General features: G+C 42.8%; 1 protein-coding gene across 5 annotated transcripts in view; it reads left to right on the forward strand.

Annotated features, from left to right (window-relative positions):
* Positions 1 to 1,633: 1,633 nt before the first annotated feature.
* NFKB2 (nuclear factor kappa B subunit 2) overlaps positions 1,634 to 22,295 on the forward strand; it is a 39,915-nt gene continuing 19,253 nt past the window's right edge. The window contains exons 1-12 of one of the 5 annotated variants that reach the window (XM_058187995.1): positions 1,634 to 1,726; positions 2,654 to 2,719; positions 4,677 to 4,755; positions 5,510 to 5,550; positions 6,101 to 6,199; positions 7,636 to 7,787; positions 9,122 to 9,228; positions 12,507 to 12,668; positions 17,306 to 17,410; positions 18,924 to 19,009; positions 21,433 to 21,571; positions 21,663 to 21,782. In XM_058187995.1, the coding sequence (XP_058043978.1) occupies positions 2,696 to 2,719; positions 4,677 to 4,755; positions 5,510 to 5,550; positions 6,101 to 6,199; positions 7,636 to 7,787; positions 9,122 to 9,228; positions 12,507 to 12,668; positions 17,306 to 17,410; positions 18,924 to 19,009; positions 21,433 to 21,571; positions 21,663 to 21,782 (1,114 nt within the window). In that variant the 5' untranslated portion in view covers positions 1,634 to 1,726; positions 2,654 to 2,695. Of the gene's footprint in view, positions 1,727 to 2,653; positions 2,720 to 4,676; positions 4,756 to 5,509; positions 5,551 to 6,100; positions 6,200 to 7,635; positions 7,833 to 9,121; positions 9,229 to 12,506; positions 12,669 to 17,305; positions 17,411 to 18,923; positions 19,010 to 21,432; positions 21,572 to 21,662; positions 21,783 to 22,295 lie in introns of those variants that run through there. The other 4 variants (XM_058187997.1, XM_058187996.1, XM_058187998.1 and 1 more) reach the window with 4 other exon arrangements.

The raw sequence follows: 22,295 nt of genomic DNA on the forward strand, positions 1-22,295 counted from the left end.
TTTTGCAGTAATCTTCCCCTGGAGTGGGGAAGGAATGAAGATTTTAAAGTATCCTTCCCCTGGAGTAGGGTGGAAATGGAGATTTGCAGCATCCTTCCTCCAGGAGTGGGGTGGGAATGGGGATTTTGCAGTATCCTTCCCCTGCCATGTCCACCAAGCCACACCCACAGAACCAGTAGTAAAAAAAATTTGAAACCTACCTCTGGCTTGTTAGTAGGATTCACTGGGTTAGGGATTCCCCCCCCCCCCCCGTCTTTTACTGTGACTTGTATTTGGTTGGTGGGGGGATGTTGCATGAAGGGATGCTCGGCCAATCTCATTGTACACACCTGTTGTACTCTGACAATAAAGCTTTGAATCAGTGGTGAAATCCAAATTTTTTTACTACCGGTTCTTTGGATGTGGCTTGGTGGACTGGCAGGGGAAGGATACTGCAAGCTCTCCATTCCCACCCCACTCTTATATACACTGAGAGCATATGCACCAAGGCAAATTCCTTGTGTGTCTAATCACAATTGGCCAATAAAAAATTCTATTCTGTTCTATTGTATTGTATTCTTTTTTTTATTTTTATTTGTCACAACATTATATATAAGCACATACAATGAAAGAAAACAATAGGACAGGAACGGTAGGCACTTTTGTGCACTTATGCACGCCCCTTATAGTCCTTTTAGGAATGGGGTGAGGTCAATGGTAGACAGTTTTTGGTTAAAGCTTTTGGGATTATGGGAAGAGACCACAGTGTCAGGTAATGTGTTCCAAGCATTAACAACTCTGTTACAAAAGTCATATTTTCTGCAATCAAGATTGAAGCGGTTAACATTAAGTTTGAATCTATTGTTTGCTCTTGTATTATTGTGATTGAAGCTGAAGTATGATTTTATGATTTTTTATGATTTTACTGTGTATTTTAATTAATTGGGCCAAATTGAATACGTTTTTTAAAATTGGTTTTAATTGTATATTGTACTTTTTACTGTGTTTTACTTGGCTGTAAACCTCCCTGAGTCCTTCAGGAGAAGGGCGGTATAGAAATTAAATAATAATAATAATAATAATAATAATAATAATAATAATAATAATAATAATAATAATAATAATTATTATTATTATTATTATTATTATTATTATTATTATTATTATTATTATTATTATTATTATTATGTAGTCTTTAACAGGAAGGACATTGCACTAGATGATTCTGTGTGTTAAACACAGGTTTTGTCGGAGTCAGCGGAGTTCTAAATTTTGTAATCCCAAGATTTCAAGTCTGGTGGTATAAGGTATTTTGTTGTTTACAGAGGAATTCCTATTCCTATTCCTATTCTCTGGGGCAGCCAAAGATGGTATTTGCTGGTTCTCCGAACTGCTCAAAATTTCCGCTACCGGTTTCCAGAACCTGTCAGAACCTGCTGAATTTCACCCCTGGTTTGAATTCGAGTTATTGCCCATCGCGCCGGTCCCCGCAAATCAAATCGTACTACTACGCTGTTGTCAAGTTATTTTCCCACTCAGCAGTTCTGAAGTGGGGCGGAGGGGAGGGGGAGGGAGGATCCTTGGGCAAGAGGCGTCCCTTGCCGGAGTCCGGCCCCTCCAGAAATCAGCTGACAGCGGGAACCCCCCCCTCCCCCCACACACCCTACGGAAGCAACGGGCGGAGCTACGCCAAGGCCGGGGAAGTTTGGCCTCGTCCAAAGGCTATGGCCGAGCGGTTGGGGAGTAAGTAAGTAAATTGTGGGTGAGCGGCAGCAGACAGGTCGGGTTCCTTTCTTCTAATCCTGGCCAACCTTGATCGATTGACTGACTGATTCGGATTCTTCTCATTCAAGCCCACCTTTGGGTTGCCTTCCTTTAGGGTTACTCCAAAGATACGACGCCCTCTCCTCTTCCCAGCGGGGCTTGATGCATTATGCCTTGGGAGAAGCCGATCTTCCTCCTCCTCCTCCTCCTCTCTTGCCCTCCCTTTCCACTCCGCCCGTTCCTTCACTCCCTTCTGAAATCCAACCCACCCACCCCGAAAAACGATGCTCAACCCCAGCACGTGCGAATCTGACGCCGGTGGGTCACAATGCCAGCAGGGCGGCAGGGCACGCGGGGCATCTCCCCCACCCACCACCATCACCCACCATGCCAGCGGGCAAAAACTGACCCCCTCCCCAATGGCTGGAGAGAGAATTGAGGCGGACCCCCTTCCAGCCCCCTCCCTCCCTCCTCGGAAGAGGCTGGGGAGGGGTGCTTCTCTTTTTTTCCCCTCCCCATCTCCTCCCCAAAAACAAGCGCCCCTTGACAGCGCTTTTTTCCTTGCGCGCCCCGCGAAAAGGAAGGCGAAGGCTGCTTTTGCAAGGCGGAAGAAAGAAGCTGCGGCCGCCCAGAAGCCGCGAGAAAGCGGAGCCTTGAGCCTGCCTTCTTTTGCTTTCTTGCTTGCTTTCCCCCCCCCCCCTCTTTCTTTTCTTTCTGTCCCTCCCTCTCTCGGGCTCTGCTGGGTTTCTAGGGACTTTCCAGCCCTACCTACTTACGGCTTTGCCCGCCCAGTTTCCCCGTGGCTTCTTTTGGCGGCGGCGGCGGCAGCAAATGATCTGCTTGGTTATTTTGTTTCTGTTTTTTCTTTTCCTCTTTTAAGTTCCTCCGATTGTTGCGTTTTCTTCCGCAGAGCCGGCTTGCCCATCCAGTGATTCTCAGCTAAAGAGCCTCCATGGATGGTGAAGGCTATCCCGCGGTGAGTGCTCCAGTTGCTTGGGAAGTTTTCTCCCCCCCCCCACACCCCACCAACCACCCTCCCGGGGCCGGAATTGTGATCTGGGTGAAAAAAAATGGGCCCTCCTTCTTTGCCTCGCCTGGCTTTCAAGACGTTCCCTGGTCCCAAGTTTGCATTATTTTTTTTGGATAATGTGCTTTGGAAAGCTTAACATAAATAAAACCCCCAAAGTTGACTTTCTCTGCCTTTGGTTGGGCCCAAGACAAGCAAATGTGCGTTACACAATAGTCCTTCCAGAGCAAAATTGCTAGGTCCGTCTCTCTGTCTTTCTCCCCCACTCTCTCTCTCACACACACAGAGTTGGGATTTGTGTTCTCTGTAGTACAACCGCCCATGGCAGGGGTCAGCAACCTTCGACTCTGGAGCCACATGTGGCTCTTTCACCCCTCTGTTGTGGCAATTCGAGCATATGCAGTTGGGTTTTCATAAGGAATGCTGGTTTATCAGCCACTTCAAAGGAAACTCACCAATTCAGGCTGAAGGGAAAAATCCTCAACATGAAACGTGTAAAATATTTTTAAAATCTCTAACCCAGTCCCTCTGAATCATCTAACTATAAAGAAGGAGAATGGATGGATGAAGTCCCAAAGTGCACGAGAAGACCCCATCATGGGCATAACAGACAGAAGATGAACACACACACACACACACAAATAGTTGGGATTTGTGTTCTCTGCAGTACAACCGTCCATGGCAGGGGTTAGCAACCTGTGGCTCTGGAACCACATGTGGCTCTTTCACCCCTCTGATGCAGTTCCCTGTCACTCAAACTATGCGTCACAACCACCAATGTGCGACACCTGCTGCCATGCAATTTATTGAGTGTTTCAACCCCCGATAGGTACAACCATGGATAAATCCAAGAAATGAAAAGTTTTAGAAGAAAACAGAGCATTTAATTCAACTACATATGCTAGTTTTGTGGCCGCTCAAGAAATAGTCAGGCACGGGAAGGGTTTTGTGGCTCCCGGTGTTTTCTTTTCTGTGGGAAATGGGTTGAGTGTTTAAGATTGCAGACCCTTGGTCTATGGATATATACACATGATTGATTGTATATGTGAAGTAAAGTGAGGCTTAAGCAATAGTGGGGCAAATACTTGTGTTTTTTTTTTCTTTTCTTTCCCCCCCAAACAACTCATTGGAGAGATCATTCTCCTATTTGCCTTTTTCCAGATGCGAAGTAGGCCCTAAGAAACTCATCTAACATTCTTGGCTTCGGTATTTATTGGTTTTGGAGGTTACCTGATTTTAAAGAGTAGATGTGGTGCCTACATATTTAAAGTGCATCTATTATGTGCAGAGGTGGGTTTCAGCAGGTTCTGACTAGTTCTGGAGAACCGGTAGCGGAAATTTTGAATAGTTCGGAGAACCGGTAGTAAAAATTCTGACTGGCCCCGCCCCCATTTATTCTCTGCCCCCCAAGTCCCAGTTGATCGGGAGGAAATGGGGATTTTGCAGTAACTTTCCCCTGGATTGGGGAGGGATTGGAGATTTTACAGTATCCTTCCCCTGGAGTGGGGTGGTAATGGAGATCTTACAGTATCCTTCCCCTGCCACGCCCACCAAGCCATGTTCATCAAGCCGTGCCACGCCCACCAAGCCACACCCACAGAACTGGTAGTAAAATTTTTTGAAACCCACCACTGATTATGTGAATTGTAGCCTTCGCCAGCACAGAAGGCTGAATGGGAGTTTTCTTTGCTGTCGGATGCTTAGGAGACGTTGCCTTTGATGAGTGGCTTTTTCCCCCCAATGTTTTCATTTAGTTGTCATTAGTAGTTGAGACTTAATGTAGATGTCATTCCTGCTGACCTTGTTTGGACTCTTGATAATGCTGTGTCTCTAATAATAATGCTGCTTTCAATCGTCTGGGTGTTGAGATGATTTCGTTTTGTTCTTGATCCTTGTTCGTATGCAGTGCTTAGATGGGATAGACTACGATGATTTTCAGTTTGGTGCTCATTTGATGGAGCAGAAAGAGCTGTTCATGGAGACAGGTAAGGAACCTTTTGGTAACTTATAGGTCCTGAGGGATGTGGAACTATACACTAGTGGCCAAAATTGTGGAAACCTTTTGGGAAAAGTGTATTTTTGAGGTTTGATGGCTAATAACACCACTTTTTTTGGGGGGGGGGAGTTTCAAGATAATCCTATTCCACTGCTGGAATGGCCTGGGAATAGCCCAGAGCTTAACCCAATTGAAAATCTATGGAGCCGACTAAAGAAATTTGTTAGTCAGAAGCGACCCAGCAATAAAGCCCAGTTAACAGAAGCCATCATTCAATCTTGGTTTCACATTAGAACAGCTGCAGAACTAAAAGACTTGGTCCACTCCTTGGGAAGACATTGTAAGGCCGTAATACATGTTAAAGGTTACGGAACCAAGTATTAACTGACATGGTGATAATTTTTGTATATCTCGTTTTTTCTATGTGTTTCACTTATCTTCTTTATAATGCAACTGCTATAATAATAGCAAATCCTTCATAAAAGTTATTGCATTACATTCTTGACTGAATTATCTTTCCATTGATATATAATTTTATGGTACTACTGCCAAAAAAAAAAAAAAAGTGGTGTTATTAGCTAGTTTTAGAAAATACACTTTTCCCAAAAGGTTTCCACAATTTTGGCCACTACTGTAGACAACTGATTGTTAATACTGTTCCTCTTAAATTGTATTACATAAGTTTATAAGTGTATTTAACAACATTGGGACACTCTGAATATTTTCTTGTTTGTTTGTTTCAGTTGAAGGCCCATTTGTCACTATAATTGAACAGCCAAAACAGGTAAGGAATTTCTAAGGATGCTGGGTTCCCCAACTATGTAAATAGAATATATGTAGCTCAGGGTTGAATTGTAGGTTCACAGCATTGAACTTTGTGCTCTCTGAGCTTATTTATTTGCAGAGGTTTCATTTCCACACACTAGGTAACATCTTTAGTGTAGTTTTGTCATGCCTGCGAACAAACAGTCAAGCTCAGAGAGCATCAAGGACTCCATCATTCCCTATTATTATTATTTTTTGGTCTTTTTAATGACACCCCATCGGGGTGGAGTCCGGGCAACTGAATGGAGCTGAGTGTTTACTGGGCGGATGCCCTTCCTGTCACCAATGCAGAGTTCACAGCAGAGAAATTACTTATTGTACACACAGAGAAAAATAACTGCTGTTACCTAGGATCGAACTCACAGCCTCCTGATAGTGAGGCGAGAGCTCTACCTCTAAGCCACTATACCACTTGCTTCATCATTCCCCATCTATATCCTATTATAGGCAAACTTTTTTTGTTTTGTTTTTTCTGATGGAATAACTACTTGAATTACCATTTTGGGTAGCGAGGTTTCCGGTTTCGTTATGGCTGTGAAGGGCCCTCACACGGTGGACTGCCTGGAGCATCTAGTGAGAAGGGGCACAAGACTTATCCCACTGTCAAGGTGAGTATCACATTCATTTATTTATCATGTTTTAGGACAGGGGTCTCCAACCTTGGCAATTTTAAGCCTGGAGGACTTCAACTCCGAGAATTTCCCAGCCAGCTTTGTTCTAGGAGTTCTAGAAGTCCACCAGGCTTAAAGTTAGCACGGTTGGAGACCCCTGTTTTAGGAAGAAATCTTTTTTTTAAAAAAAAGAGTAATCTACATGGCCTTTTCTGTCTTTAGTAAAAGTTAAATAGTTTTTTTAGACTATTTAGACAACTAGACACAAGAACAGTTTTTCCCCAAACGCCATCACTCTGCTAAATAAATAATTCCCTCAACGCTGTCGAACTATTTACTAAATCTGCACTACTATTAATCTTTTCGTTGTTCCCACCACCCAGCTCTTTCCACTTATGACTGTAACTTTGTTGCTTGTATCCTTACGATTTATACTGATATTGTTTCCTGATTGCTTAATTGTAGCCTATGAATATCATTAAGTGTTGTATCATTAGGTGTTAAATTTGTACCCTATGACTATTATTAAGTGTTGTACCTTGATGAAAGTATCTTTTCTTTTATGTACACTGAGAGCATATTCACCAAGACAAATTTTTTGTGTGTCCAATCACGCTTGGCCAATTAAAAAAATCTATTCTATTCTATTCTATTCTATTCTATTCTATTCTATTCTATTCTATTCTATTCTATTCTATAAATCAACTCAGTATAAATTATATACAGTAGTGGCCAAAATTGTGGAAACCTTTGGGGAAAAATGTATTTTCTAAGACTAGCTAATAACACCCTCTTTTTTTTTTTTTTTGGAGTGGTACCATAAAATCAGTTATCAATGGAAAGATAACTGAATCAAGAATGTAATGCAATAACTTTGTAATAAAGGATTTGCTATTAGAATAGCAGTTATAGTATAAAGAAGAAAAGTGAAATACGTAGAAAAAAACAAGACATACAAAAATTATCACCATGTCAGTTAATACTTAGTTGGGTAACCTTTAGCATGAATTACGGCCTTACAACATCTTCCCATGGAGTGAACCAAGTCTTTTAGTTCTGCAGCTGTTCTAATGTGAAACCAAGATTGAACAATGGCTTCTATTAACTGGGTTTTATTGCAGGGTCGCTTCTGACTAACAAGTTTCTTTAGTCGGCTCCATAGATTTTCAATTGGGTGAAGGTCTGGGTTATTCCCAGGCCATTCCAGCAGTGGAATATGATTATTTTGAAACTCCCCCCAAAAGGTGGTGTTATTAGCTATCAAACCTCAAAAAGACACTTTTCCCAAAAGGTTTCCACAATTTTGGCCACTACTGTATGGCAATATTTCTTTTCTTTTTTTTAAGTTCCATGTACATTTGAAGGATATTTCATAGAGGGATGGTGTTTATGGAAGGACCACCTTGATGTCATTCTGTATCGTTTTATTGCAGATCTCTAATTACACTGGACTGGCTAGAATAGAGGTGGACTTGGTGACACACACTGATCCTCCACAAGTGCATGCTCATAGCCTTGTAGGAAAACAGTGTAATGAAGCTGGCAACTGCATTATGATGGTGGGCCCGAAGGACATGACTGCCCAGTATGTATGACTTACTGATGAAGGAATGATGGTGGGGTTCAAAAGGCAAGACCTGTTTCATGATAGCATTCTTTTTCTTCTTCTTCATGTGTTAGATTGGATGGGGTTGCAGTATCTTATTTCACGAAAGCTGGCGCTTTCTGCCATTTTGCTCTGGCAAGGAAAATTCAGCACAAATATATACCGTGTTTTTCGCTCCCTAAGACACACCTGAACCGTAAGATGCAGCTAGGTTTAGAGGAGGAAAACAAAGGGAAAAAAAATCACCTGAGAGGACCATAGATAGGTGTCCTTCCATGTACCTGCTCTGCAGAGGTGGGCGTCAACTGTAACAACCGGTTCGCCTGGAACCGAAAATGTGTGTATGCCGGGGAATTGAAAAACTGGTGATTATATAGGACATGATAGTGCCAGGCTGGGTGGGCAGGCCCAGCTGCTGGTTGGAACTACCAGTTCTTCTGAACTGGGCCAAACTAGCAGTAGCCCACGACTGTAGCTCTGCCTGTTGACTCCTGCACTGTGGAAAAGAGACACGCAATGACCAAAGACAGAAGAGGCGGGATTCAGCACTGTAAAAGGACCCCGCCACTGCGGCTCGGTCTGTGATACAATATTCGCTCCATAAGACACACAGACATTTCCACCCACTTTTGGGAGAAAAAAAGTGTGCCTTATGGAGCGAAAAATATGGTAATTCCATTGTGGAAAATATTGTGTCTTCCTTGTATGAAAAGATGTGGTGGCTGCAGAGAAACCATGCAATGTGCAAGGATATTGAAATACGTGTTTCCCCAAGACAAGCTTTAATGCTTGGGTGTTCTTTCTGTAAAGCTTCACTCACACCATCCGTTCAGATAGAGCAAGTTGTGTGCTAGATGTTCTCATTTAGTGACTGCCTTGTTTAATGACCTTGTTTGTTTATTTTTTAAATTTTATTTTTATTACAATTTTTTTTCATAATAATTGTACATATTCAACAGAGCCGTGACATTATTGTACATTTCGGATCTACCTTCCATATAATTTCTATATACATTATATACATCTAATCATCACTAGCCTTATAAATATTTTGTTTTCTATTTCTATTGATTGTCCATGTGTACCAATTTTCCCAGACCGCATTGTATTCTGAATCTTCTTTTTCTTGTAATTCTGTGGTAAGCCGGTCCATTTCTGCGTAATCATATACTTTTTGGATAATCAGACTCAGCAAAAAAAATTTTTTTTAACATGCTCATCTCAGTACTGGTGTCTAGAATTTGAGCAGATTTGCTGCCCACGTAGACATTGTGATTGTTACTGCAAGTAGAGGATAATTTGTCTTTTATCAGATTTAATAACCTAGGTGTGCTCCATGTGACTAAGAAGAACATGATGGAGGTCATCAAAGACAAACTGCAGAAGCAGAAGATGAGAAACAGAGTCCAGCCTCTAACAGGTAATTTTGAAACAGAAAATAAAAGCTTGGGGTGGATGGATTTTAGATACAGTCACGGTCTTCTCTCTCTTTTACCCTCATAGCCTAGATAGAATGGATGATTGTGTTTTGTTTTGTTTTTATTATTTGCATTTATATCCCGCCCTTCTCCGAAGACTCAGGGCGGCTTACACTATGTCAGGCAATAGTGTTGTAGGCAATAATGGTTAAAACTGTGCATTTATTTATTTTTCACTTGTTAGCAGTCCTCTATTGGACCTTGCATGGAATAAGAACATTGGTCATAAAAATTTTTTCCTGTCAGGTATTCTCTCTCTCTCTCTCCCTCTCCTTCCCTCCCGTTCCCTTCCCTTCCCTCTCCTCGTCCCTCTCTATCTCACCCTTCTTTCCTCCTCTCCCTCTCCCCCTTCCTCCCTCCCTCTCCCCATCTTCTCTGTCTCTCCCCCCTCTCTCTCTGTCTCTCTCCCCCTCCCTCTCCTCCTCCCTCTCTCTCCCCCTTCCCCATCTTCTTTCTCTTTCTTTCCTTCTCCTCTCCTCCCCTCCCTCTCCCTGCCTCTTTCCTCCTCCCACTCTCCCCCTTCCTCCCCCTCTCTCCCTCTCCCCCATCTTCTCTCTCTGCCTCTGTCTGTCTCTCTCTCACACAGAGAGAGAGAAAGAGAAAGAGAAAGACAAGAGTTCTATAGGGTGATCTGATCATTATGATTTTTACCAAGGAAAATACCTGTGCTTGCTCAAAGTAAAACTGTTTGTTCCTTGGTAATAAATGAGAGATATCAACTGCTTCACATTTGAGAGAAGGTTATTTAACTCAAGTTGCTACTTCAAAATTGTTCTGAACTGCTTCCATGTGGGTTTGAAGCTTGGGGTAATTGATAGACCCAATGCAGAAAAGGAAAAATAGAAATGGAGAATTTAGCTAAGGAAAAACAATGAAAGGAAAGCACAGAACAGAACTGAAAAGAAAAAGAAAATTAGCATATTGAAGCTCAACCTCAGCAATTACTTCTAGTGCCCAAGCTATTATATAGGGGTGGTATTGTTGAGGTTGCGTAAAGTGCATTTTTCTTTTCTTTCATAAGTTTTTCCCCTAAACAGAAATAAAACTATATTTCAGAGCAAAGCATTTCTTCTGGCCTTAGTTTCTCTTTAGTTGAACCTTACAGCAACCTTGTTTTGCTTTTATTTAAAGTTTAAAAAGTTATGTAAGCTCTTTGAACAATCAAAAACTGATTTTGAGCTTTTATTATCAATGGGAATTGACTTAAGATCGTAGTAGGTTATATTATTGTAATTATTATTATTATATGGTTAATCTTCAGTTTGATTCACAGTGTGGAACTGGTAAAAATAGTTCAAATCCTAACTTAGAAACAAAGAGCTGTTAAGGTAGCTGCCTCCTCCTTCCTCCTCCTCCTCCTCCTCCTCCTCGTTTTCTTCTTTGCTCTACCAGCAGAAGACTAGCATAAAGTGGTGCTAAGAAGAAATGCTGCCTATTTTGATTTCTTGCAAGCCTTTCCTCTCTAGCCACCATTGATGCAATTTCTTAGCGCCACCAGCTCTAGCTTTACATTAGTCTTACATTGGCGGCGCTAAGAAGAAATCATAGTGATTTACGCTGGCTGGAGAGGAGAGGCTTTCAGGGCTTCAAAATAAGCACAATTTTTTCTTAGCTCCACCAGCGCTGGCTTTATGCTAGCCTTACGCCGGTAGAACAAAGAAGAAATCCCACCTCTTTTGCTTCCATGGCAGTCCTTTCCACCCCAGCCAGGGTAAATTACTGCCAATTTACGCTGGCTGGAGAGGAAAGGCGTTCAGGGAACCAAAAGAGGTGGGATTTCTTAGCGCTACTAGTGTAAAACTAGCACTGGTGGAGCTAAGAAGAAATCATAGTAGTTTATGCTGGCTGGAGAGGAAAGAATTGAAATGGAAGCAAAAGTGATCGAATTACTTATTCTTGATTGTGTCACGTGGCCCAGCAAAGGAGCGGCTTTTTTTACCCTGCATTCTTGAACTCGTCAAAAGATATGTAAGTGAATAGTGACGGAGTGGGGGTGGGGAGAGGTACATGGAACCCAGTACATTGGCAAAGCAGGCCCAATGCCTCTGAAGATACACATTGCAATGTGTATTATACACATTACAATACCTCTGTCTTACACATTGGCAAAAAGAATCAGAACACAAAATACAAGCTAGGTGGACATGACCTTGTAGATGACCCTCACTCTGTCAAGGACCTTGGAGTACTCATATCAAATGATCTAAGTGCCAAAGCCCACTGTGACAACATCGCCAAAAAGGCATTAAGGGTTGTAAACCTAATCTTGCATAGCTTCTTCTCCGGTAAGATTACACTACTAAGATTACATTACAATTGGTCTAGCAAAAAACATTTGCTAGACCAATTCTCAAATATAGCTCATCTGTCTGGAACCCACACTGCATATCGGACATTAATACATTGAGCGCGTCCAGAAATATTTCACAAGAAGAGTCCTCCAGTCCTCTGCTCACAAGAAAATACCTTATGCCACCAGACTTGATACTCTGGTTTTAGAAAATTTAGAATTACGCCGCCTTCGGTATAACCTGAACACAGCTCATAAAATCATCTGCTACAATGTTCTTCCTGTCAATGACTACTTCAGCTTCAACCACAACAATACACGAGCACACAATAGATTCAAACTTAAAGTGAACTGCTCCAATCTCGATTGCAGAAAATATGACTTCAGTAAGAGAGTTGTTAATGCCTGGAATGCACTACCAGACTCAGTGGTCTCATCACAAAATCCCCAAAACTTTAACCTAAGACTGTCTACTGTTGACCTCACCCCATTCCTAAGAGGTCTGTAAGGGGCATGCATAAGAGCACCAGCGTGCCTACTGTCCCTGTCCTAATGTTCCCTTTAGTTGTATTCATTTTATGTATTCAATTCATGCTTATACTTATATATATTATTTAATATGTATTTGAATGAATGAATGAATAAATAAATAAATATCTGGCTGGGCATGATGGAAGGGAGATGGGCGGGTGTGCTGCAGCGTCTCTGCAGTCGGTCATAAAGGCGAATTGTACCTTTGAAACAGATCTGTCTTTAGCTTTTGGGGTGTGCATTGTAACTTCAAACGTTTGTTAAATGGCCTGTTGTATCTTGAGGATTGCTGGCATTCAGATAAATAACTTTATGTGTGATTTTAGTATCTAGCGGAAATTTTGCTTTGATGTGGATGCCGGATTGTTTGTAGTGTTTATAATGTAGCATCTATTTTAGCAGAATCGGAAGAAGAATTGATTGAACAAGAGGCAAAAGAGTTGAAGAAGACAATGGATCTCAGCATTGTTCGCTTACGCTTCAACGCCTATCTTCGTGATAGTAGTGGAAACTTCACTTTAGCATTAAACCCTGTTATTTCCGACCCCATTCATGACAGCAGTAAGTTTACTTTTTGATCCATAGACATGTTTGACATGTTTTAAGGGTATAACTATAACAGTATTGGCGAACCTTTTCAGCATCTAGTGATGATCTTCTGGTTTCCAGTGCGCATGCGTGCGCAAAGACCAGCTGGCACACTGGAAACTGGAAGAGTAGCTGTCCAGTGTGCCTATGCGTGTCGGGAAGAGGATCTTCCAGTTTCCGGCGCTCCCACACGTCTGAAGAGCAGGTGGCCGGCGCACCAGAACCTGGAAGAGCAATGGATGATGGCTCACATGCCTGGAGAGATGGCTCTGTGTGTCACTTCCAGCACATGTGCCATAGGTTCGCCATCATGGTACTATAATGTATATCTGGTTTGGATTTGGCAGGATTGTGCATATATATTTGTGACAGAGGTGAAATCTAAAAATTTTCCCTATCGGTTTTGTGGGCATGGCTTAATTCGTGGGCGTGGCTTGGTGGTCAGATGACTAGGTGGGCGTGGCCAATAACAATAAATAATAAAAATAATAAACAAAGTATACAAAACAATAAGAGGTACCAAAAACCAACTTTCACACTTTACACACACAAAAGAGTTTAAACGGTTCTGATGATCCCAGCTGAGCCGCACGATGATCAGAGGCTTTTTTTTTTTTTACTTTTAAAAGCATCTTTTCGGCTGAAGAAAAAATGCTTTTAAAAGTAAAAAGAAAAACCTCTGATCATCGCACGGCTCAGCTGGGGCAGGGGGCGGGGCAGGGATTTTTGCTACTGTTTCTCTAAACCACCCACCGCCATCGCTACCGGATCTGGAAATCCGGTCTGAACCGGGAGCATTTCACCCCTGATTTGTGAGCACTTTCCAATATTCATAGTTTTCATAAGTCTTGCTTATAAGGCTGTTGTAAAATGTAGACAAAAGGCTAGTTCTTGCTATATGCCCCAGTTGTGGTGATTTTTCTCTCTGCCATGAAGATAAAAAGCCTAATATATTAACACCTATTTTTGAGAGGAGTTTGCTAGCCATCTTGTATGGCTGTCAGGTATGCCTCCTTTCAGTGTCCTCCTGGTTGCTGTCTTGGTCAGACATCCTTTGCTCAGCCCCCACGGTAGTTTTCCGAGATGGCTGTTATTTGCAGACTTTGCTTAATGTCAGGTATGCCTCCTTTCAGTACTCAAGAAAGAAAAAACCCGATTCCATTTTCATTGAGAAAGGTACTTTTACTGAGTATGAACTGAATGCAATCAAAGAAAAGCAAGATCTGAGGCAATAAGCGCGAAAATCACATATAGGAAACTTCCCCAAAACCCTCCCCCACAAGGGTCCAATCAGGATTATCCAATCCACAATCACCCAGGGGGTTATGTGGGGTGCAGCTTCAGATGGCCTCATCCTTCTGGTATGCCCGGATGGTTGACCTTGACTGGTTATCAGTGCACCTCCCAGCTGCAGAGAAAACGCTGAGGGAAAGTTCCTCCAATTCACTCCTTGTTACAAGGCATCTCCCCCCTCCCCCCATTACAATGGCAGCCGTAGCAAGCAATCAATATAGAAGCGGAGGCTGAAAATGGCTTTGATCCATTTTTGGTGGAGTAGAATATTGTAGATGCTATGTATTTTCTCTACTGTCATCCCACCTGGAATGGGGAGCTCACAGATTAAATGCAGTCCCATTTTTTGTGATCTCTGGAGCTCCCATTTCATATTTCCAAAATTTGGCAGCAAAACAGTTCAGTGTTTTATATTTTTTGACAAATTTAGCAATAGCAATAGCACTTGGACTTATAGACCGCTTCACAGTGCTTTACAACCCTCTCTAAGCAGCTTAGAGAGTCAGCATATCACCCCCAACAATCTGGGTCCTCATTTTATCCACCTCGGAAGGTTGAGACAACCTTGAACTGGTGAGAATTGAACTGCTGGCAGCCAGTAGAATTAGCCTGCAATACTGCATTATAACCACTGCACCACCATGGTTCTCTTTAAGATATTTAAGATATAAAATGCATGTAACTTCCAGAAGGTATTTTTATAGCCCTAAAGGTAAAAGATAAAGATTCCCCTCACACATACGTGCTAGTCGTTGCTGACTCTAGGGGGCAGTGCTCATCTCCGTTTCAAAGCCGAAGAGCCAGCGCTGTCCAAAGACGTCTCCGTGGTCATGTGGCCGGCATGACTCAACACCAAAGGCGCACGGAACGCTGTTACCTTCCCACCAAAGGTGGTTCCTATTTTTTCTATTTGCATTTTTACGTGCGTTCGAAACTGCTAGGTTGGCAGTTAACAGGAGCTCACCCCGTTACATGGCAGCACTAGGGATTCAAACCGCCGAGCTGCCGACCTTTTGATTGACAAGCTCAACGTCCTAGCCCCTGAGCCACCGCATCCCTTTTTATAGCCCTTGGATTCCTATAAAATAGAGGCAGAATTTTCGGCCTTGTCCAGTGATATCACTGATACGAATCCTACAGCTTTCAAGTGGTAGTAAAGGTAGTCCCCAGTTAACTATAATAATTGGGACCGGGAATTCCATTACTAAGTGACACAGTTGTAAAGTGCAACGAGAAGCAATAGGACATCTTCATCAGGAAAAAAGAGGATGTCTTGTAGTTCCTCTCTTTTTTTCCCCAGTCAGGTATTGCAGAGTTTCTTTGCTAGAAGGAAATTAAAACTGTGTGACTTCTTTTTAAATGAAGTACCATATTTTTCAGAGTATAAGACACTCCGGAGTATAAGACACACCTTAGTTTTTGGGGAGGAAAATAAGAAAAGAAAAATTCTGCCTCTGCCTACCAGCATCCATCAGTATTCATCTGGCTAGCATCCCGTCAGTGTGTGAGAGAGTTGAGGGCTGTTTGGAAACTGAAACAATATTTGCTGTGTGAGCAACAAGGAAGGAGACAGCAAGGAGCCTGGGTGTGGCTTAGTTCTACAGCTCTGAGTCTGTGCTGAGCTCTAAACTAGTCTGCTGCTCAAAACTGAAACTGAAACTTCTCCCCTCTGCTTGTGTTTTGCTTGTATTTACTACCATGTTGGAAAACTTGCTTTCGGTATTGTATATTTACTTCATGTGTTATATTATATATAAAGAGAAGTTATTGAATCCTGCTGAATCAGTTACTTGTCTGTGCTTTCTGGATGTGATTGCTGCAGCAAACTGTTTGCAGCAAATAGCAAACAGCCAGGACAGCTTCAGCACATTATTGCAGCCTGATTCAGCATGAGCAGCTGATTGGCGAGAACACCCCCAATCAGCTGTTCCAGGCTGCAGGGATTGCCACAGACCATCGCCGCCTCCGTGCCTCGCATTTTTGGATACATTCGTTATATAAGATGCACCCAAATTTTCACGCTCTTTTGGGGGTGGGGGAAGTGTGTCTTACACTCCGAAAAAATACAGTATATTTGCAAGGTGAGTTATCTTGCATCTGTTTGCTTGAGTAGCCACATCTGCTGAAATGCAGTCTGAGTGTTGTGACCAAGGCCCAAGTAGTGATCTAAACACAATTCAGTCCTCAACAAACTTATTTTTATTAAAACAGCTGAGAATTAATTCATTCTCAGCTTCGTCCAAAACAAAATTCTTAATAACCAGTTCGTTGGCCTTATCACCAACCTCTGATGTCTTTGGCAACCTGCCAAAGGGTTTTCTTAGCAAACCCCCCACAAAGTTCAAGATATGCTGACAAGAAGCAATGACAGCAACGTTGCTTTTCCACAAAGAACCCAACGGCTCATTGCTGCTCTTTTAAGCCTTATGGGAGTAGCCAATCATATTCTGGCCTTACTCCTGAGTCATCCTTTTTCCTTCAGCTGCTCTTGCCTTCTGGCAGCTTTTCACATGCGTACATTAGGAATAGGCTCTTCCTGTTCCCCTGCCTCTCTGTCTGCCTCTGGAGGCTCCAGAGTTAGCGTATCGCTTCCAGATGGCCCTGACCCCATCTCTGCCTCTGATGCAGAGCCCTCGTCTGGGCCTTCCCCTGACTCCAGGATTGGCCCATTGTCCTCCTCAGCCTCCTCACTGTCCGATTCCACTGCCAGCTCCACAGGCTGCTGGTGGACCACAACACTGAGAAGTCCATGTCTGAAATTAGTATATCCCCAGAGATAAAAGGTTCTTGACTTGTTCCATCCCTTTTGAGGAATATTTGTATGCTGGAAAATAAATAATGCCACAAATGATGGCTCGTGATCATAAATCTTTTTCTTTCAGGCCTTAGATGAAAAGTTCCTCTACCCTGATCTTCATATCAGAGTTCTGACAGGAGAGTTTCATATTTTTATTTTCAATTTTTTTGGAATTGGTAGAATTTTCTTGTTTCCTTCTGAATGTCTCCAGAACCTACCCTCTTTCCCCAAAAATAAGACATCCCCTGATAATAAGCTCAATCGGGCTTTTGAGCGCATGGCAATAAGGCCAAGCGCTTATTTCAGGGTTCAAAAAAAATATAAGACAGGGTCTTATTTTCAGGGAAACACGGTACCACAATTTGAAATATCAACCTTTCTGCTAATGTTCTATATTTTTCACTGTTTATTAAAATCAGCCGAAATTACAAGCCTTATGATGACTCCCTTACGTTTTCATAGTTGTACAGTTGTTCCAGAAAGAATTTTATACATACCTGAATTTTTTTTTATTCTACAGAGTCTCCTGGAGCTTCGAACCTAAAAATATCTCGGATGGATAAGACTGCAGGCTCAGTGCGAGGTGGCGATGAAGTATATTTGCTGTGTGATAAAGTCCAGAAAGGTAAGTACCATATCTAATCATGATTATTTTTGGCATTGTTCTTTCACTTCTGAAATGGATACAGATTTTTCATTTTTAGAAACGTGCATTTGATTGGACTAGAAGACCTCCAAGGTCCCTTCCAACGATGTTATTCTATTCTATTGTATTGTCTATCTGTTCCTTTTACTATGTCAGTGACCTTCCCACCTTGGCCAGCTTCTTGTCCACCTTCTATGGCTGTTTTCTTCTTCCTATCGCATCACATTCATTACCACAAAAACGACTGGTACAGGGATGACATTTTTGCTTCAAAATGTATCAAGTATGAAATTCAATGAGTTTCGAAGCTGTCGAGTACCGAGATACCACTGCATTTTTACAAATGGTTCCTTGCTAGGGACAATCATTGTTACCAAATGAGCTGGTGCAGGGAGGAAACAGTTCTTGTAGTGTTAAGTCACTTGTATCCGTTTGAAAAAAGAAGTTCCTCAAATTGCACATTTGCTCCATCAGAGGAGGAGGTACCAATCTCATCTAGATTGTCATCAATGACCTTAAATTACCGTAGAAGATAATGATAATGACTGCGTTGCTTTTGACTTACCAAAATTTGATAAGATTTGGCTCACTTTTTGCCGTCCTCTTGTCTACATTTCTCTTAACTTGCGTGATATGGAGAAACATTATTACCATGTTTTCCCCAAAATAAGACCAGATTTTATATTAGTTTTTGCTCCAAAAGACGCATTATGGCTTATTCTCCAGTTAGGTCTTATTTTGGGGAAAATAGAATAGTAATTGCCTCCGCCTGTTGACAATCTTAACTGGGGCTTATTTTGGGGGTAGGACTTATATTACGAGTATCCTGAAAAATCATGCTAGGCCTTATTTTCCAGTTGGGTCTTATTTTCAGGGAAACAGGGTAGAAGTCATCAACTACCTGATAGCATCTCACCCAATATCTCTTAAATTTTGTATGATCGACAATATATGATAAATTTATCAATGTAGTAATACATTAGTACAGTGATGGCGAACCTTTGATGTTCCCGCGTGCCGGCCTGAGTGCCGGAAGTGGCACATCAAACCATCTTGCGAGGTATGCGCGGCCCCTCTGGCCTTCACGCGCACGGGAGCACCGATACCCGGAAGAGCGGCGGTCCATCCTGCATGCACGAGCTGGCACCTGGATACCTGCATGGAAGAGTGCCCAATGAACAGCTGGCCATCGCGCATGTGTGCAACGTCAACCTGGAAGGTTGGGTGCCAGCCTGCGCATGTGTGATGGAACGCCGCTCTTCCAGGTTCCGCCACTCCCCCACATGTGACGGCCAGCTGACTGGCACTTGTGTGATCACAGGGACATGGAATAGGAGCCAACGAGGCCACACATTCTTTGCGGGATGGTTTCGCGTGCTGCTTCCGGCATGCATGCCATAGATTCGCCGACACTGCATTAGTAAATGGGACAAAGTGGGGTTGGAATAAGTATTAATAGTCCAATGTTACCGTTTTTTGCCTTCTCTGTTAGATGATATTGAGGTGCGTTTTTATGAAGATGATGAGAATGGTTGGCAGGCCTTTGGCGATTTCTCCCCCACAGATGTGCATAAACAGGTACTGATTGATTCAATCATGAGAGCCAGTTTGAGGGGTAGACTAAAGATGTATTCTGTAGAGTGACTTTTTGTATTGCAGGAGATCAAAGACATTTTATAAATATAAAGGCCAACATCCAATGGGGGAGCAAAGGATTTTAGAAATAAACCGCTGGCTTAAACACTGGTGTTCTTAACAGAATTTCGGCTTTCTAGATCATAGTCTGCATTACCTACATGGAGGGCTACTGGCAATGGATGGACTCCACCTCACAAGAAATGGAAAGAATATCTTTGGAAAACGATTGGCTCACCCTATCCAAAGAGCTTTAAACTAAAATTGAGGGTGGGGGGAAGGGCCAATCTTCACAACCTTTAGAACGGAATTCCAAGCAAAAACCACTAGATAACCAATCACGTAAGGAGGAAAAGAGTAAAGAGAAAAAAAGAAATAATAATTAAAAGACCATAGTGAAGTAGAGAATGATAGAAAGGATGGCAATCCCATCTACAAAGTAGGAGATATAAGATATAATAATACCGAAGACCCATAAAAGACTCAAATGCCTATATACTAACGTTCAAACTTTAGTACATTTGCAGCTCAAACTCTAGTACATTTGCAGCCTCCTAATTGTGGAGCAGAGGGATTGGCTCACAGCCTGGGCTTTGGTGTGATTGCATTGCTTAAGATGCGTACCAGACCATAAAGCAAACACTGGCATGTTCCAAAGAGTGAAGAAGCATATAGGAAGCAAACAAAAGCAATAGATGTCTGTTCTGTCTCCTTCCCCACTTCAGACCCACGAGCTGGCCTTCAGCCAGTGGATTCACGGTTCTTATCAGTCCTGGCAGAGAAATCGCAGCTGCCTGCCAAAGTTCAAATAAATGACTCACGTAGCAAGACGTTCAGCTCTTTTTGAAACGGTTCAGTTAAACTTTTGCTTCCCGTGGAGTGAGAGCAGTCCCAAAGCTCCTTATATATCCTGTGGGGTGGGGCTCCTGCCCCACTCTTCCTTTTGAAGACGCCGCCTCTCTAATCTTCTGAAGCGCGTGTCAAGCCAAGCTTGATTATTATTACCAGCTGGGTCTGAAGGCGTAGCCTGGGGAAGGGAGGAATCAGGGGATGACGGCCCCATTACATCCTCCGACTGGTCTGGTTCTGGCTCCTGGAGCCGAGCCAAAGGAATCAGTGCTCCCGAAGTAAGCCTTACCGGCCCTTCCCCCTCACTTTCTGAGTCACTTTTGGGCATGGGGCCAGGTTCGGGGGTTGGAGTCACAACTGTGTCAAACGTAGTAGTCTCGTTTCTTTCCAGCTGAAAACCACAGTTGCTGTCATGTGATTTCCTACTTAGTGACTGCTTTGCTTAATGGCAGATTGGTTGGTCCCAATTAAAGACAGTTATGCCAGGACTAACTGTAAACTGATTTCTTTTTGTCCTTATTATTGCACATAGGAAAAAAGGTGAACTGTTTAAGAGTTTATGCAGGGGTGGGATTGAAAAATTTTAGCAACCGGTTCTCTGCCTGGTTGCTGGGTGAGCATGGCTCTGGGGGTGTGGCAATGTTGGCTGCCTGCACCATGGTGGTGGTGGGGGGTGTTTTCCCCCTCCCCAGGCTCTGGAGGCTTTTGTTGAGCCTCCGGGAGGGCGAAAACACTCTCCCCCGGGCTCCGGAGGCCCTCCAGAGGCCAGAGACGGGCCCATTTCCGGACTTCCAGTAGGCCCATTTTTCACCCTCCCAGAGCCTCTGCGCAGGTCCTGCATTTACCTGGCATCCAAAACGGGCCGCGTGAAGACTCCTGGGCGTGGAGGGACAGGGTGAGCAGGGTCAGCCAGTCCTTGCAACTACCGGTTTGGTGAACCAGATTAAAATTAACATTCGGTTCACCCGAATCCTACCCCTGAATTTATGGTATGTGACATATTATTATTATTATTATTATTATTTATTCGATTTTTATACCGCCCTTCTCCCGAAGGACTCAGGGCAGTGTACAGCCAAAAGTAAAAACAGACAATACAATATACAATTAAAATACAAATTAAAAAACGTATTTTATAATTGGCCTAAAAAAACTTTAAAATATATAAAACTAAAACCCCTTAAAATTAATAATAGAAAATTTAAAATCAATAAAATTTAAGCCAGCCCCGCGCGAATGAAAAGATGTGTCTTCAGTTCGCGGCGGAAGGTCCAAAGGTCAGGTATTTGGCGTAAACCCGGGGGAAGCTCGTTCCAGAGTGTGGGAGCCCCCACAGAGAAGGACCTTCCCCTGGGGGCCGCCAGCTGACATTGCTTGGCGGACGGCACCCTGAGAAGTCCCTCTCTGTGAGAGCGTACGGGTTGGTGGGAGGCATGCGGTAACAGCAGGCGGTCCCGTAAGTACCCAGGCCCTAAGCCTATCTGATTGCACTAACCCCATGTCTTGTGTCCTTGCAGTATGCCATCGTCTTCCGCACTCCGCCTTATCACAAGTCAAAAATAGATCGTCCAGTCACTGTGTTCCTTCAGCTGAAACGCAAGCGAGGGGGTGATGTGAGTGACTCCAAGCAGTTTACATACTACCCAGTGGTAGAAGGTACAGGGCACTCCATGTGATGTGCTACTTTTGGTGTTTAACAGGGTGGCAGGGCACATCATTGATTATTCTTCTATACCTTTGGCTGCAGATAAGGAAGAAGTAGAAAGGAAGCGTAAGAAGATCCTGCCCCAGTTCCCCCAGCACTTTGGTGGCGGTGCGCCTATGGGCGGCGCTGGTGGTGGAGCCGGTGGATTTGGTTCTAATGGAGGTAAATGTTCACATTTCATAGACCTTTGTGGGTTTTAATGTTTTAACAGTCTGCTGTAACTTAACTTAAAATCAAAAGCTTTTTATTGTAGATGTGCAAAACACACATGACGTTCAAAACCATTCTGCCCTTGAAACACTCTTTTTAACCTTGAACCTTTACAAAAGCGTTCTCATACTATTCTGCTTTTCTGGTGGGTTCTAAACTTCTGGTGAGGTTGGAGCAACCTTGAAATGTCCCATTCAATGAACTTGAATTTCATTTTATTTTTTTTTGCACACCTCTACTTTTAATGTTAAACTATCCAGTTGCTTCTAGTGTGTTAACAAGACTGAATAATTTTCTTTAAAATTACAAGATACAAATACCAACCATCTAATTTTGGTTTTTGAGTGGGGAAAAGCATGATTTTTGAGATCGTTTCGCAGATCATCCACATCCTTTTGAATCGTTTGTTAATAAGAATGTTGGATGTTCGGATATTTTGCTGAAATCAACTTGTTAATTTATAAA

Source organism: Ahaetulla prasina, chromosome 6, assembly GCF_028640845.1.
Source record: "Ahaetulla prasina isolate Xishuangbanna chromosome 6, ASM2864084v1, whole genome shotgun sequence".
In the NCBI taxonomy this organism is placed as follows: domain Eukaryota; kingdom Metazoa; phylum Chordata; class Lepidosauria; order Squamata; family Colubridae; genus Ahaetulla; species Ahaetulla prasina.